General features: G+C 38.6%; 1 protein-coding gene across 22 annotated transcripts in view; it reads left to right on the top strand.

The window, feature by feature from the left end:
* RBMS3 (RNA binding motif single stranded interacting protein 3) overlaps positions 1-14,802 on the top strand; it is a 682,345-nt gene that overhangs the window by 611,603 nt on the left and 55,940 nt on the right. For 16 of the 22 annotated variants that reach the window (XM_085538329.1, XM_085538323.1, XM_085538320.1 and 13 more), the window contains one exon: positions 1,095-1,145. The exons of the other annotated variants lie outside the window; for them this stretch is intronic. In XM_085538329.1, coding sequence (XP_085394455.1) covers positions 1,095-1,145 — 51 coding nt within the window. The remainder of the gene's footprint in view (positions 1-1,094; positions 1,146-14,802) is intronic. 22 annotated transcript variants of the gene reach the window in all.

Genomic DNA, 14,802 nt, shown 5'->3' with positions numbered 1-14,802 from the left:
TACAGTGAACTTGTTTTTCAACAAAAACTCTGCATTAGCCAACTTCAAAAAATGCTGCAGCACAAAACTACACAATTCTCACTTGCTTCGTGAACAAAATCACAGGGCGTATGGAGAATCCGGACCTTTATGGCTTTCTCCTACATATCCTTGTGCATGTTCAACCTGACATATCACATGCCCGTCTCTGTGAGTGTGGAGATAGCCAGTGACTGCCCACTGCTATAGCACAGATATGTTTTCATGTACTTGTGATGTGTTGTGGTCTCCAAACTGATGCAGAAAGAATCAAGAATACCCAATCCTTGAGACTGACTCTGAGTTACAATAAAATGTGGGCCATTAAAGCTTAAGAGAAAAGGTAGTTATGGCTCAGAGATGCCACCAGAAATAAACAAGAACTTTGTAATGCACTTAATTGTTACTAAAATGGGTTTATCTATGGAACCTGTTACATGTCAGTAGGAAGACAAAACAACCAAAAAAGGGTTCAATGAGGCATACTGAGTTCTGGTGAGAATGGACACTAAGGTAGGAGCTGCTTCTATGGGCAAGGACATCTTAAGTTAACTATGCTGTGAAAGCTTTCAATCACTGTAAGCTTCAAAAGTTCTGAATTAGATCTTCAGTTCTTCCAGAAAACAGGATAAATCATTCTAGAATCTCTGAAAATATTATACCTTTCAAAGTTTATATGGGTACTTCAGAAATAAACTTTGAACATTTTATGTCTGCTGCACTGTCATTTGTATGGCATGTTTATGATTACATTGGTGGATGAAAGCAAACAATACAAATGAAGAATCAAGACAACATGGGATATCAAATAATGCTTTATGAGATTAAATAATGTGGTTCACAGAGGTGGTACAGTCTTTAAGACTTCTGAATTTGGTGGAAACATCAAATGCAATTTGAAAGCTTTTTCCTTTGTCAATAACTTCATGATGCATAAATGATGTTTACATTGAGCTACATGCCTTAAGTCTTTCTAAAATTAGCTCTGTAGTTGCAGTAAAAATAATATTTTCAAGTAAAATATTGGAGTTCCATTTCATACTCTTCTGTGCTAATAGAAAGTATTTGATATGCAGGTCCAGAGTACTTCATGGATGCCTCATCCGCCATATGTTATGCAACCAACAGTAAGTAGATGCGAGCTAATATTCAACTAAAAATGCTTGCACTGTAGCCTTACTCTGCTTTTCAGCCACAGCCAAACTGTATTGAACAATCAGTTCTCTCCTAGGTCATGTAAGAGCAGCCAGCTGTTCTTTTGACAAGAGCCCTCTGCTGCAAAGGTTTTGCTTCTTTAAAGAACACCATTTGATTTGGTGAAAAGGGGAGGATGGGTGATATGTTATCTAGCATTGACTATAAGAGAATAACTAGATCTAAAGTACAGCTTCTGAAGCTTTGCTTCACGGACTGCAAGACAGCTACATTCCTGCATACTTTGAATTGCCAGGATCAACACATGTTAGCCCTCTCTTATATGCTTATCCATCAAAAAAGTCCTTTGTAGTTGTATATACTTGAAAGAATCCTCAGTGCCTTAATACTGCATTTCAAGTAATGAAAGAGAGTGAAACACAGCTGTCTTAGAGAATCTCGGCTAAATCCAAATCTCTTTTATGATTTGACCATCCACTTCTTTTTATTTCTGAGTAAATTTCTATCTTTCATTGGTTTATCACTATTATTTTATCTCCATTAAACTTCTAGTACCATTTGTTAGAAACAATGCAGCTGAATTTTTGTTTGCCTGTTTTGATGCACTTTGCCTCAATATTAGGCATGTATCAGATGGAAAGAACATATTGCAGAGTGCTACCTACAGATTTTTTTAGTTTTGTTTCCTCTGTTTGATCAGTGTCTCAGGCATGGATCTGCTTTAGTGTCATTAATCAAAATTTAAATGTGTATTCCACCTGAGTACTGATATATCCATTCAAGTGAGGAAGGAAAAAATATGAACTTCTGTTTGTTATGTGTACATTAGGATATTTATTATGTTAATTTGTGTTCAAATATTTTGACCTCACAATAGATTTACATCTCCTATTGTTTTCTGGTTAGATTTAGCTATGCAAAAATCCGGATACAATTACCCTACATACCTTGTTAGTAGTGCAGGATTCTCATCCCACTTTCAATTTCCTTTCCATATCTGTATCTTCTTTGGAGACAAGTTTCTTGGTTTTGTGTAAACAGGCATTGATGTATAGTGTAACAGACTGTCTCCAGGAAGACCAATTCCCACCTTTGTGGTGCTGCACCACTCCAGGTCCTGGCAGAGGTTTCCATCTCAGTGGAATAAAGCTTGTTTAGCTGTTTGTTGTAAGAAGCCAAACTTTACTGAACAATCAATTCTGTATTCTGGTATTTGGGTTTACTTGCATACGAGAAGAAATGTGACAAATGTGGATATGAGGGACTATCAGACTTGTGGAAACCAAAGGATCTCTGATCTTTGTGGAAATATTCCATTTTGAAAGGAATGAACATAAGCACTTTACCAATTCCGGTCTTTGTTTGAATTTGAGTTTGAGTGTGTTTGAGTTGTATTTGACCATGTTCAGCAAAGCATTTTTCTGCACTACCAGAAGCAGTGAGTATTTTGGCATACTGATTGGATGTGTTAACCCCTTGGTAAAGGGCTTGGAAAAGAAAAATAGTTTTTATAGTGAGTAGCATCCTAAATATACCAAGTTATATTTGTGTTCATTGCTAACCAGAGAGTTGTGTCAATGAAAGAATGTGTACTTTTATGTGGAAAAGCAGAGGGAGAGTGGATAAGAGGTTTAACATTTCAGTTTCAGTGTCACTGCCATTGTGGATTGTCTCTATGTGTTGTCTGTAGCAATTCAGGTCTTTTCACTGAAAGATTTTTGCTATTCGTTTCCCAAGATTCTTAAATAAACGTACAGGAGGCCTTTAGTACTGAAGGCAAGAAGGCAGAATTACCATTCCCCAGATTTCATTCAGAGATGAATTCTTTATTAGAAATGTCTGAAAAACTACCAGAGAATTACTACAGAGCAAAGTAAGAGAACTGATGGCCTATTTTGAAAGAAAATAAAGAATTTGTGTCCATAGTAAGTTTGCTTTAGTTTCATGTCTAAGTATAGAGTCTATTCTAGGCAACTCTGTAGCTTAAAAAAGTATGAAGAAAAGATTATGACAAGGCTTGCAGAATGTGAGACCCAATGAGCTGATGAAACTGGGAACTTTCTAATTCACTTAGCTTTTTGTTTCTTCTGTAACTTAGTTTGCCATGTTATTATCTAAATTGCTACCACTTTACTTCACAGTATTTTATGAGATGATTGATTGCAGTGCATGATATCCCATTGGAAACCAGTGCGAATAAATATTACATTCCCCTTGCCCCAGGAAGGAGAACATTTTGTTAAGCCTGTATTATTCTTTCTGAATAAAGATGAACACTTACAGAAAGCACAGTTTGAATTGCTCAAATGCCAACGGTTAGTTCTTTGTTTTTATTATAAATATCCACTAAATTATGTTACTGGATGATTAGTTTTTCATTTCAGAAGGAAGCTCCTACTTTATACTTATGTATAATTTAATACCACCTAGTGTCCCTCGTGACAGAAAAAGAATCAGGCCCATACTGTAGAGGAGACAAAGGGGGTTTTCATTCAGCATGCCGTGCACAGACAGGACAGCTTGCTCCCAGACTGGCAAGCTTGCTGACAGGAGGAAAGAGCTGCGCTGTGCAGCATCACCACCCTGCCTCTGCTGGCCTAGTCTTTGCATGCCCGTCTCTGCTTCTGTGTCGCCTCTCTGTCCACTGTCATTTAAACACCATGCACAGTTTTCACTGATATCCCTCTTCTGTAGGTTGGCCTGGTGGAGGTTTTGCTAACTTATTTCCCTTTGTATATCAAGTTCAGCCACATCTTCCTGATGTACGCCTTCTGTTTTTGTTTACATGATGAATACAGTGGTAAATATAAAGCACTGTATCTCTGTTGCTTTCTATAACTTTTTAACTACGAATCTAATAGATAGCTGCAACGCATTTATATTACCTGGAAAATCCATGCAGATATTGCTTTCCCTTCCCCAGCCTTGTTTGTCTTACTTTTGAGATCTCATTACAATCAATAACTGAAACGACTTTCTGTGAGAAGAAAAGAGTCAGAAATACTGGGATTTTTTTTTCTTGAGTCAAATGGGGCAGCCAAGGGCTCCTCACTTATAGCATAATTTACTCTTGATTTTCCCCGTAACTTTTAACCTTAATATAGAGGGTTGATGGCAAAGAGCGATAGCATTTTTAAATAGTGGGGCTTTATTTAGCTTTGAATTTTACTAGCTTTATGCAGAGTCATGGAAAAGTAATATCAGATGTGTTGAGGAAGTACTGATGTTTCAGAATAACCAGTAACATGCTGAAATATAAGGACCATAACTCCCAAATCTTTGTGCATTCACAACCTTCAGAGTTTTGGGAAATAGGATCCCAGATTCACATGAACATGCCTTTATGCTCATGTGTGAATCAAACAGTTGAAAATGTGATGTCAATAGAGCCTTCACCATTTTATGTCCATATCAATTACACTGTGTGCAAGTAAGAATGCCTCACTTTGACCAATTCTGTTGTTATTCCATGTGCCATGGTCCCTCATACCAGCTCTAATGGAAGACAAGCTCCCAAAGAGTTATGGCCATGTGGAGTTGGACTCGTATTTGCGCAGTATGTAATCCACTAATCTCAGTCTAGGCTCCATTTAGTACTTCCAAAGTACAGTTCAAACTCATCCCTTCTTGAAAGGATTCTTGTGTTTCTTTACTGCTTTAGGATAAGGGTAGATCGATAACAATGAGAGAATCAAAATGTTTAAGGGGTAAGGGTTATTCTAGAGATTTATAATATTTGCTGTATTAATGTGTTTTTCCTGCAGTCCCTAAAGGCCACGTGATGGTTTGGGGAAAACACTGAAAAACATGATCTAAGCTCAGTTCACATATAGATAATCTTTTTTTATTAACGATGACATTTGTGTAAAGCTTTTTTTAAATTCAGATCTTCATTACACATCATGTGTATACTCTTGCCTCTAAGGGCAATTTTTTTTTTTAGTGAACTAACAGAAATTCCTTACATTAGTACTGTGTGTACACACTGGCTTTTATTTCCTAATGAAACTGTGCCCCCACAGCAATTAACTTACGTACACAAACAGGTGTTCATCTCAATCTTGAGCATTTTCTTCAGAAGGAATATGCCAGTGTCAGCACAAAGGGGGCAAGCAGATCAGCATATGGAAAAAATCTGCTATTGATAAAATGCATTGGGGAGAAATGCTCTTTTGCACATTTCTCAAGCCCATAGAGCCCTTTTATAAAGGTTGATGTCTTAACAAGTGTCCTTATTATTGTCTTTAACATTGACAACAAAAACATTTATTATTTCATAAGCAGCATGAAACTCCTTGGTTTTGGTGTGACGCGAGGCTGTGTAACGACTCTAGAATCTCGCCTTTTGGTTGTTGTGCATGAATACAGCATAAAAAGTACAAACTGTCCAACTGAAATATATCAGTTTTCATTTTCTCACTAGCAACTCTGTTGCTTTGGACATTTCCCAAAATACCACAGCAGTTTCAGTGTTTTGATTCCTACGCTCTTAAACAAAGAAGTTCCTTGTGCTCCCTTCTGTGTCCCTCTCCCAAGGCTGCTTTCTTTACCTCACCTTTGTTGCTCTACCTTTTTAGCAAACAGAGCCAGAAATCGATCTTACATTTGGATGTATAAGTGTAAGGGAACAAAGTATGTCCTTTACAGACAGCTGAGTCCTGCATCCAAGATGAAATGTGAGAGTTCAGCTAGATGGTATGAAAAGTAAACAGGAAATAATCCTTGGAAATTGGAATCTCCAGCTATTCTTTTAACTTTTAGATGTGTGTTTTTAAGAGATCCTTTGAACGTGAACTTACTTGAACTTTTAAAGCTAAAGAGTTTAGAGGTTGAAATAACTAACCGAATACCAGTGCCAAAGTTTTGCTGAACAATTTTAATTTCAGTGTTTCCCGAGGCAGAAAATCAAGGACTGCCAATTCTATAACTCTGATAATCAAGACGGTAATTGGCAGCGCTCCTTTGGGACAAGCAGGCATGCATGAGGTCACTCCTGACTGCCTCTTGCCCAGCACTGGCCTTTTTTAGAAGTTGCCTCTTTAACTAATTGGGTAATTTCAACCTCAGCTGGGCATGCTCTGACTGACCCTCTCTAGTGCCAGCTACAGTGGTGTAAGGAGAGTACTGGGCTGTCTGCCTGAGGAGGCTGGAAAAGCAGTGCCCGTCACTCAGGCTCACACCTCTGTAAAAGGAAATAGATGTAAACAGTTTACCCAAGTCACACATCATGCTCAAGCATAGAATAGAGGTTTGTATTTCTGATTATTCAGTTCTTCCGGAATCGTATCAAAGTACTGATGCAGACAACTGTTCTGCTGTTGTAGAAATTAGTATGAATTAATCTGAATGGCAGAAAAAGCCTTATTCAAGTTGGATTTCCAACCCCTTTTTGACACTCTGCTAGAGCCCCCTAGTGAAATATGGGTGTTTTTGTGATGGCAGAAAAACACACCACATATGGATTCAGTTAGAAAATATGGACAGGAGAACCACAAGCCTTTCCAGCAGACAATCCATTGCATTTGAGGAACTTGTGTGTTGCTCTTTAATCTTAAAAAGACGTAACAGTTCTAGTAAATTTTATTTTTATGTATTCTACAGATAATATGAATACTAAATGGATAAACCAACAGACTAAAAATTTAAAATTACTGGAAAAGATATACATATATATTTAGTGTGAATCTATAAATGGAAAAGGAAAAGATATTTGGAAAAAAAGCCTGGCACTAAATCTTAGAGATACTCCAGAGACTCTGAAGACAGGAATTTCTGGTTGAGAGATATAGTGGTTATGGAATATTGATTTCCCTTTAACAGAAAAGATGTAACCTTAACTGTCAGCTTTCATTGTCAAGAAAAATCTTGACATGACAACTGTTTAAAAGCAGTAAGGTTTATCAAAGGGGGCTATTTTTTAAAATATAGTTATTAATCAATAGACATTAGAGTACTTTCTGTGGAAGAATGTAGTGTATTAAAAAAAAAAAAATAAAAAAAATCAATGTCTAATTTTGTACAAAGCCTGCAGTCTGTTTTAAGTTTTCCAGTTTCATGTACATTCACTAAGAGTGAAAATCACTAATACTGTATTTCATATAACATATGTGCCATGTATGTTTTGGGTTGCATGTAGATTTGCATATACGCAAGGTTTTTATATTTTCAGAGTCAAAATCTTGAGCACAGACTGTAAGGTTCACACAGAATCACAGAATAACACAGAATCACAGAATTGTAGGGGTTGGAAGGGACCTCTAGAGATCATCGAGTCCAACCCCCCTGCCAAAGCAGGCTCCCTACACCATGTCACACAGGAAGGCGTCCAGGCGGGTCTTAAATATCTCCAGAGAAGGAGACTCCACCACCTCCCTGGGCAGCCTGTTCCAGTGCTCCGTCACCCTCACTGTAAAGAAGTTCTTCCGCACATTTGTTTCATGTGTAGTGTTTGCCATTTTGAGCAAAAAATTCCTCATTTGGTGAGTATTCATCATTTTAGTTATTGTCCAGATTTTAGATAAATAAGTAGAGAGAAAGTAATAGGATAAGTAAGAGGTAATGGACTGCATAAGCACGTGGTATTAACTGTAGTCCAAGAGTTAGATTGATGATTGTGCATAAAGTAACAAGCTTGGCAGAAGGGTGAATTAGGTAAGCATCTGATATAATTCTGACAAATGATTTTTCAGTTTAATTCACCATCAAATATTTTTCCGTGTGTATTGCGCTGTGGTTTTCCATGCTGTGTACTGTGAACAAGCAAGGCCTGTGGTACAGCTATATTACAGTCTTGTCAGAATTATCCTCTATCATGAGCCATCTCTTGGTTGTTGGGTTTCTTTTGTTTTGGTTTGGTTTTTTTTCAGTCCATTGTTTTGCAGAGGATGCTAATACTTCAACCTCTGCAGTGAGAGCTTTGCTATACTGGCTTAAGTGAATGTAGGTTTCTGTCTGATATTCTTGTAGTAAGCAGGACACGGTCCCCCTTGAAACACAGATGGTTGTATACTGCAATTGCCAAATGTGCATATTCTGTGAGGTTGGAAAGGCAGCAATTTTCATCCGCCACCAGCAGCGAAAAGCTTTGAAAAAGCTCTGTGCTCCGGCAGCACTGAGGATTCGCACTATTAGTGACAAGGCTGGGAGTTATCTACTGCTGTTGCCTGCTGCACACGGTGGTGGGTCTCTTTCCCATGATGAAGACATGGTTCTCATTTCCATAATGCAGATAAGGATGGAGGTTGTTGCTGCAGAACAGTTCTCCAGCAGAAAGGGAGCTGTATTTTCTTTGGGCTTTACAACCCCCATCTGTGTGTTGCAGAAAAATGACATTTCCATTAGAGATGAGGCACTGGGCAGCCTTGGGGAACAGGGCAGCCCTGTGAACCCAAAAAAGTAGTATTAAGGAACAGTATTATTATACAACCAGAGAAATGCTGGGGCAGCACTTTAACTGTGATGATTCCAGCATGAGAGATATGAAGACTGACACAACCTCTCAAAGTCGTAAATGTGAGTTCCTGCTAGTGAAGGGACAAGTTAAGTTGGAGTCTTTTGGCAAAATGTCGTTATATACATGTATATGTCTAATGTATGGCAATATTCATTCTTGCTGGTGCTCCTTTCTGACCCAAACCCTCTTTTCCTCACACTGGTTTCAGAGGACGCACACACTTAGAGCAGTTAATGATAAATGCTTTTCTTCTGCCACTGATCTTGTGCATGACCTTAGGGAAAACGTCTTTCTTCTCAGCCTCAGTTTGTCATTTGTCTTTTGTTTTCTTACCACCATCTATTTAGGCTACAGAACTGTCACACCACTGAGTCACTTTTACTGGCTGCTTGTGAAATGTCTGGTGCAACAAGGACCTTTAAGCACAACTTCACGATTATATTATTAACATTTAGAGCTGTCTTGTTAAATATTAAAATAAACCTGTCTTGGCTACAAGGCGAAATGTTGGGTCCAATTTTGCTTGTATAAATCAGGAGTTAACCTGACTTTAGAAAATTGAGTTACAAAGATGTGAAGTGGTAAGAATGAGAAGAGAATCGTGCCTGCAGCAAAAAGCTGATGAAGGAGACTCTGGCACCCACATAATTCTTAGAACAAAAGCACTATCATAAATTACCATTAGGTTATGCAAGTGCATTTAAGGACCAATTTATCTAAGTAGGAGAAATTAGCTAATGTATATATTACTAGTGATTACATCATGATTATCCGGCAGAAGAATTGCGAAAAAAAATTTTTAAAATAGTCCTTTAGGGAGCTCGTGGCTGGTTTACAAGACTCAGGATTCCAGCTATACCTAAGAACCATGCTATATAATCCCTTCCAAAACCTGATTAAATAGTTAGATTTTTTTGCTTCTTACTAATCCTGTCTGAAGTCTTATTTCAGAACACCTTTGCTCTGAGGCTTAGAACTGCATTTTTAATTTCCAACATAAAGGTGCTCCTGCTTATTTTACATCTGTCTGCTCCTGGAAAAACATTCCCCTCTCTCTTCAGAAAAGCTCTTTTCTAGGTGTTTTCTGCATTAATCTATAGGCAGAAATTTTACCTGCATTTTTGTTTGCTGCGCTCATTATACCAACATCACAATACATTTGCAGTCACTTCGCAGTTTTGTACCTCTGGCTGTTGCATTGGCCGTTCCTTGGATCTGTTTCACTTTGAATTCATTTTTCTAGGACAGCCAATGCACACAGTATTCTAAACTTTTTTAGAACAACATTAATACTCATGTGTCTTTTCTTGGGGAGTACTCTGCTGCATGTGACCCTGCTAATGTAGTCATCCAGCAATTTGCTGTTATACCTAGATTTTCCTCTTGCTCTTTTCCATCAATTGCTTCTGTGTTATGAAGGAAACCTTTTAGTAGTGTAATTATCTTCATGAATCTTGCATCTGCTTAATCCAGTATTTCCTGTACGGTAGTTTGATCTACCAGTTTACTGTCAGTGCCTCTTAACCTCATCATTTCCTCAAATCTTGTTGTTGTTGTTCAAGGACATTATTAAAAATATTGTCGGAGAACAATCTTTATGGAGATTTTAGTGACCCTTCCACCAAACCTCTGTAGCCTCTCATTCAGTGCAACCTGTTGTAATTTCTTCACTTAATTCCTTATCTTCCCCAGATTTTAGTAATTGCTGGCATAGCACTACCTGAAATACTTTATTGACCTTCAGAGAGCTCAGATCTGCTGCGTCTTTGTCTAGAAAGTAGGTCATGTTATTAAATAATAATTAGGTTATCTAGCTCTATCTTTGGTTTATCTGTGTTCTGTCTTAATTAATATCCTCTAGTTCTGGCCTCTGGAATGATTACATACGCTAGTTCTTCCATTATTTTAACGTAGAGAAAATCCAGTGCTGGTTCCTTGTATCACTTGTACCCACACCTTGAGCTCACTCATTTCTTTGTCTCTTTCATCTTCTTTGACTGTATTCATCACTCTGCCCAAACTTTCACTCTCAGAAAGGTGTTTTTGCCTCTGCTGTGTGGTAATTCATACAGGAAATGGAGACAGTGTCCTTATCCTGTTTGGGTTTCTTCTGAATTACCTTTAATCTGCACTCTATCCTCAGCAAACGGGGAGCCTGCCTCTGGGTTTTTCACTTATCTGTTTGAAAAGTCTTTTGTTTGGTGTTTGAATGTCGTTTGCAAGCTCTCACACAGATTTACTTCTGGTTTGTAAGATGTAGCTTTTTTGTCTTTTTATTTTTCATTCTGTGTTCATTCCTGATATTCTTAACTGGGTGTCTGAGTAAGTGGTTGACTAATTAACGCCTCCTCCACTGTGGCTGGTGGAGCATCTTAATAGCATAATTATTTTTGCAGATGAAGTGCTAACTTTTTTTTTAATATCAAATGTATAAATGTACAGTGTGATTTGACCTATTGGAAGTTAGAAACTCCCAAGATATCAAAAGTAATAGCTCATTACTGAATATAGTCTAACAGTATTTGCCATTCATTTTTTATTCTATTAAATGAAATGCTTTCTTTTCAGATCAAATGTCTTTATAAAGAATGTAATATTGACCTAAGCTTTGCAGTGCAGAGACAGCTCAAGATAAAATCATGTGTATCTTTGCTAAACTGATTTCAGTCCTACTGAAGTTAAGCAGACTGATCACTTAATTACACTTCTTAGGCTGTAACCTCATGCCCTTGTTTTCTTCTCAAACTGTTGCAAATTAGGAATGTCCATGTTTTCTTCTCAAATTGGTGTGAATTAAGAATAAGTCTGTTCTAAGTCCATGCATTCAAGTGTATGTGTCAAAAAGCTTCTTGTTCAGAGTCAGTGGTATCTGCAGCATTGCTGAGAGTATGATTTCAACTTCTTTTTCTTACATGATTGCAAAAACAAATAGAGAAATATAATACTATAAACACTGAACATTCCTTGACTGTTTCATAGTAGATTGATGAAAATGAGTTGTGTAAAACAGTGATATATCAACAAAGACAGAGGAATTTTGAAAGAGTGCTGAGTTATTATTTAGTGAAACCACTGAAGGATTATTTTTTGGACTACCTGCCAAAGAGAGATGCAGTTCCAACAGAGTAGGCTTTCTTATCAAAAGGTCTATTGTTAAAACGAAAGGGAAAATCGGAGGTTGAAATTTCACTTCTTCTAACTGTGGTTTCAATGCAATTTGTTATTTTTTATTACTGACAACAGCCTTGAATATACCTAGTTAAAGGACGTCTGCAGAGTCTTCCCAGTCCCTGTCTTTTGAATAAGTTACCTGGGAGCCTTTGTTAAATCACTGCAGGCCTTGTTGCTCAGAAGAAGCCCTGTCTTTCACATCCTAAATCCCAGCTGTAGCACATTTATAGGAAGCAACTGAGTGGAAGATATCCCTTTCTTCTACACATAACACACACATCCCAAAGAAGGGGGAAAAAATTGATTTCTTAATTATCAGATGTCTACTTCTGCCTCTTGAAAAGCTATAACATTAAAAAAAAAAACAAAAAACAAAAAACAAAAAACAAAAAAACAAAAAAAAAACCAAACACATGTGCAGAGTTTTCACCCAGGACTTGGTCCAGAATAACTTGGAACATTTCTTCAGCTCAAAGCTGAGGATCACAGGGTTGACACCCCACTACTGATCTCTGTGGTGGGACAAGAGGGTTGCATATGATTCACACAGCAAATGTCTTGCTTTCAAACAGCCTTTGTACTTTTCCAGTATGACAATCTGTAAATCATTATGCACCCCTCTTTGCCCAATCCACACAGGATGTGAGGCTGTGTCAGCTCCCAGCTTGATAGCCTTCCTCTTTAGTGCGATCAATAAAAGCTCCTGCTTGCAGCTTTGGAAATTACTAGTCTATGGCCTGCTGCTCGCCAAGAGTGTGGGCGTCACTTTTGCAGATGTCCCGCATCTGACAGGATTGAGACTAGAAGCATATTTCCTGGTGGCAGGTAGTTGGAGAGTCATGCTGTGGTAAAGCTGGTCCATCTATGCTGGCTTGCCTGCCGCAGTGAGCTGAGATTGCTGACAATGTTTCAGGAAGAGCATGGTTATATGAGCTCCATCACTGGCATGCCTTCTTGCTGGAAGGCCATGTCACATCTGTGGAAAGGAGAGGCTTGTTCTTGGTGTACTTATTTTGAATGGGAATTAAGAGTTTGAGGCAATGAGGGTTTCCTGGTGCTTGTCACAGGTCTTAGTTCAGGAAGAAGAGAGGGTGGACATTTGCCAGGAGTTTATTCTGATGGAGAGTCATATCACAGAATCATTAAATTTGGAAAAAACCTCTAAGTTCATCTAGTCTAACCTTCAATGTACTACCAGTGTTGCCCACTAACCCATGTTCCTTATTACCACACGTACATGTTCTTAAACACCTCCAGGGCAGTCCATTCCAGTACCTAACCACTCTTCCAGAGAATACTTGTTTTTCTTACTATCCAACCTGAACCTCCCCTTGTGCAACATGAGGCAATTCCCTCTCATCCTATCAATGCAGCAGCCTTTTTCTCTGATTCATCTCTGCAAAAGTAGCAAAGCTGTAGTTCCCTCATTAACTCTCACTCTAAGTTCACTGCACACATCAGTATGGGTTAGATGCTGACCTGCTGGAAAGGAGCTTTTCAAACAAACACATGGATGTCTTAGTGGCCCACAGGTTGGCCATGTGTGCCCTTGAGGCCAAAAATACCAATAGTATCCCGGGGGGAGTTAAAAAGAGCATGGCAAGCAGTTTGACGGAGGTGATCCCCCCCTCTACTTTGGTCTGGTGAGGCCACATCTGGAGTACTGTGTACACTCATGGACTTGACAGTTCAAAAAAGACAGGGAATTTCTGGAGAGACTCCACAAAGATGATTCGATCCCTGGAGCATCTCCCTCATGAGGAAGGACTGAGAGGACTGTTCAGTCTAACAAAGACTGAGAAGGGTGAATTATCAATGCTTATAAATATCTAAAGGGCAGGAGTCAAATGGGTAGGGCCAGGCTCTTTTCAGTAGTGCCCAGCAACAGCACAATGGGGAATGCACACAGACCAGAATATATGACATTCCATATGATCATGAGGAAAATATTCATTATTTTGAGGATTGCAGAGGACTGGAACAGGCAGCCCAGAGAGATTGTGGAGTTTCTTACTCTGATGATATTCAAAGTGCATCTGGATGCTTTCCTATGTAATCTGCTCTAGGAAACTGTTACAGCAGAGGGGCTGGACTGGAAGATCTCCAAAGGTCCCTTCCAAGCCATATGATTCTGTGATTTTTTATGTGAGTCAGCAATGAAAGCCACCCATCACAATAGCCGAAGCTGCAGCAGGCCACTTCTTCCCCCAGAGACAGCGGAGAACTGACAAGACTTTGAAGAGAAAGAGTTGTGCAGTTACCCCTGCTCTCATGCTGCCTTCTGCAGCATGATCCTGAAAAGGTAGTCTGGTACTGTTGATGCTACGAAGATTAATTTTGGGCTTAGTGCCCAGTTTTGAAGCAACAGCAAACTTCCAATCTATACCAGTGTTCATTGTAGAGGCAGGTGCAACTCTCTTATTACAGTCTAAGTACAGTTTTAGTACAGTCCCTCTGTATTATTTTTACCCTCTTGTCTCCACTTTTCAAGGTTGTAAATCAAGACCTATTTATCCACTGGTGAGAATTCAGCTTTGACTCTAACATTGAGAAGCCTTTCGCAGGGACTTTGTAGGTGTTGTGCATAGCTTTGAGCTTCTGGGCTTTGTACTTCAGTGAATAGTAACCACAGATGTTTCCCCTACGATAATATAAATAAAATATTGTATATAACTGTTACCCATTCAGAATACTGGTGATTATTTTGCTGTAAGCCAAATGAACTTATTGTAAAGATTTAACAAGAGATCTTGGAGAATTTGGGCATAATATAACCAGAGCAAACTCAGTATTACAGGAACTAAGATGTTATCATTTGTCTGTCTTCCCAGCATTTTACATGCCATTCAAATCTCTTTTCTAGGTAGCTATTAGTGGTGTAAGTCATGGCTTTGAGAGTATGAGCTCCGATGCTTAGCCATGCTCCATAGGTAAAATGAACAAAACTGTCACCAGACTGAGAGAAACAAAAGAGAAAACACACCTCTGTAGCTCCTACCTCTTCG

The sequence above is a fragment of the Coturnix japonica genome, chromosome 2 (genome assembly GCF_054131305.1).
Source record: "Coturnix japonica strain WE chromosome 2, WE-NBRP24, whole genome shotgun sequence".
NCBI classification, from domain to species: domain Eukaryota; kingdom Metazoa; phylum Chordata; class Aves; order Galliformes; family Phasianidae; genus Coturnix; species Coturnix japonica.
The sequence above is the reverse complement of the archived record's forward strand: the minus strand, read 5'-3'. Positions and strand labels throughout refer to the sequence as shown.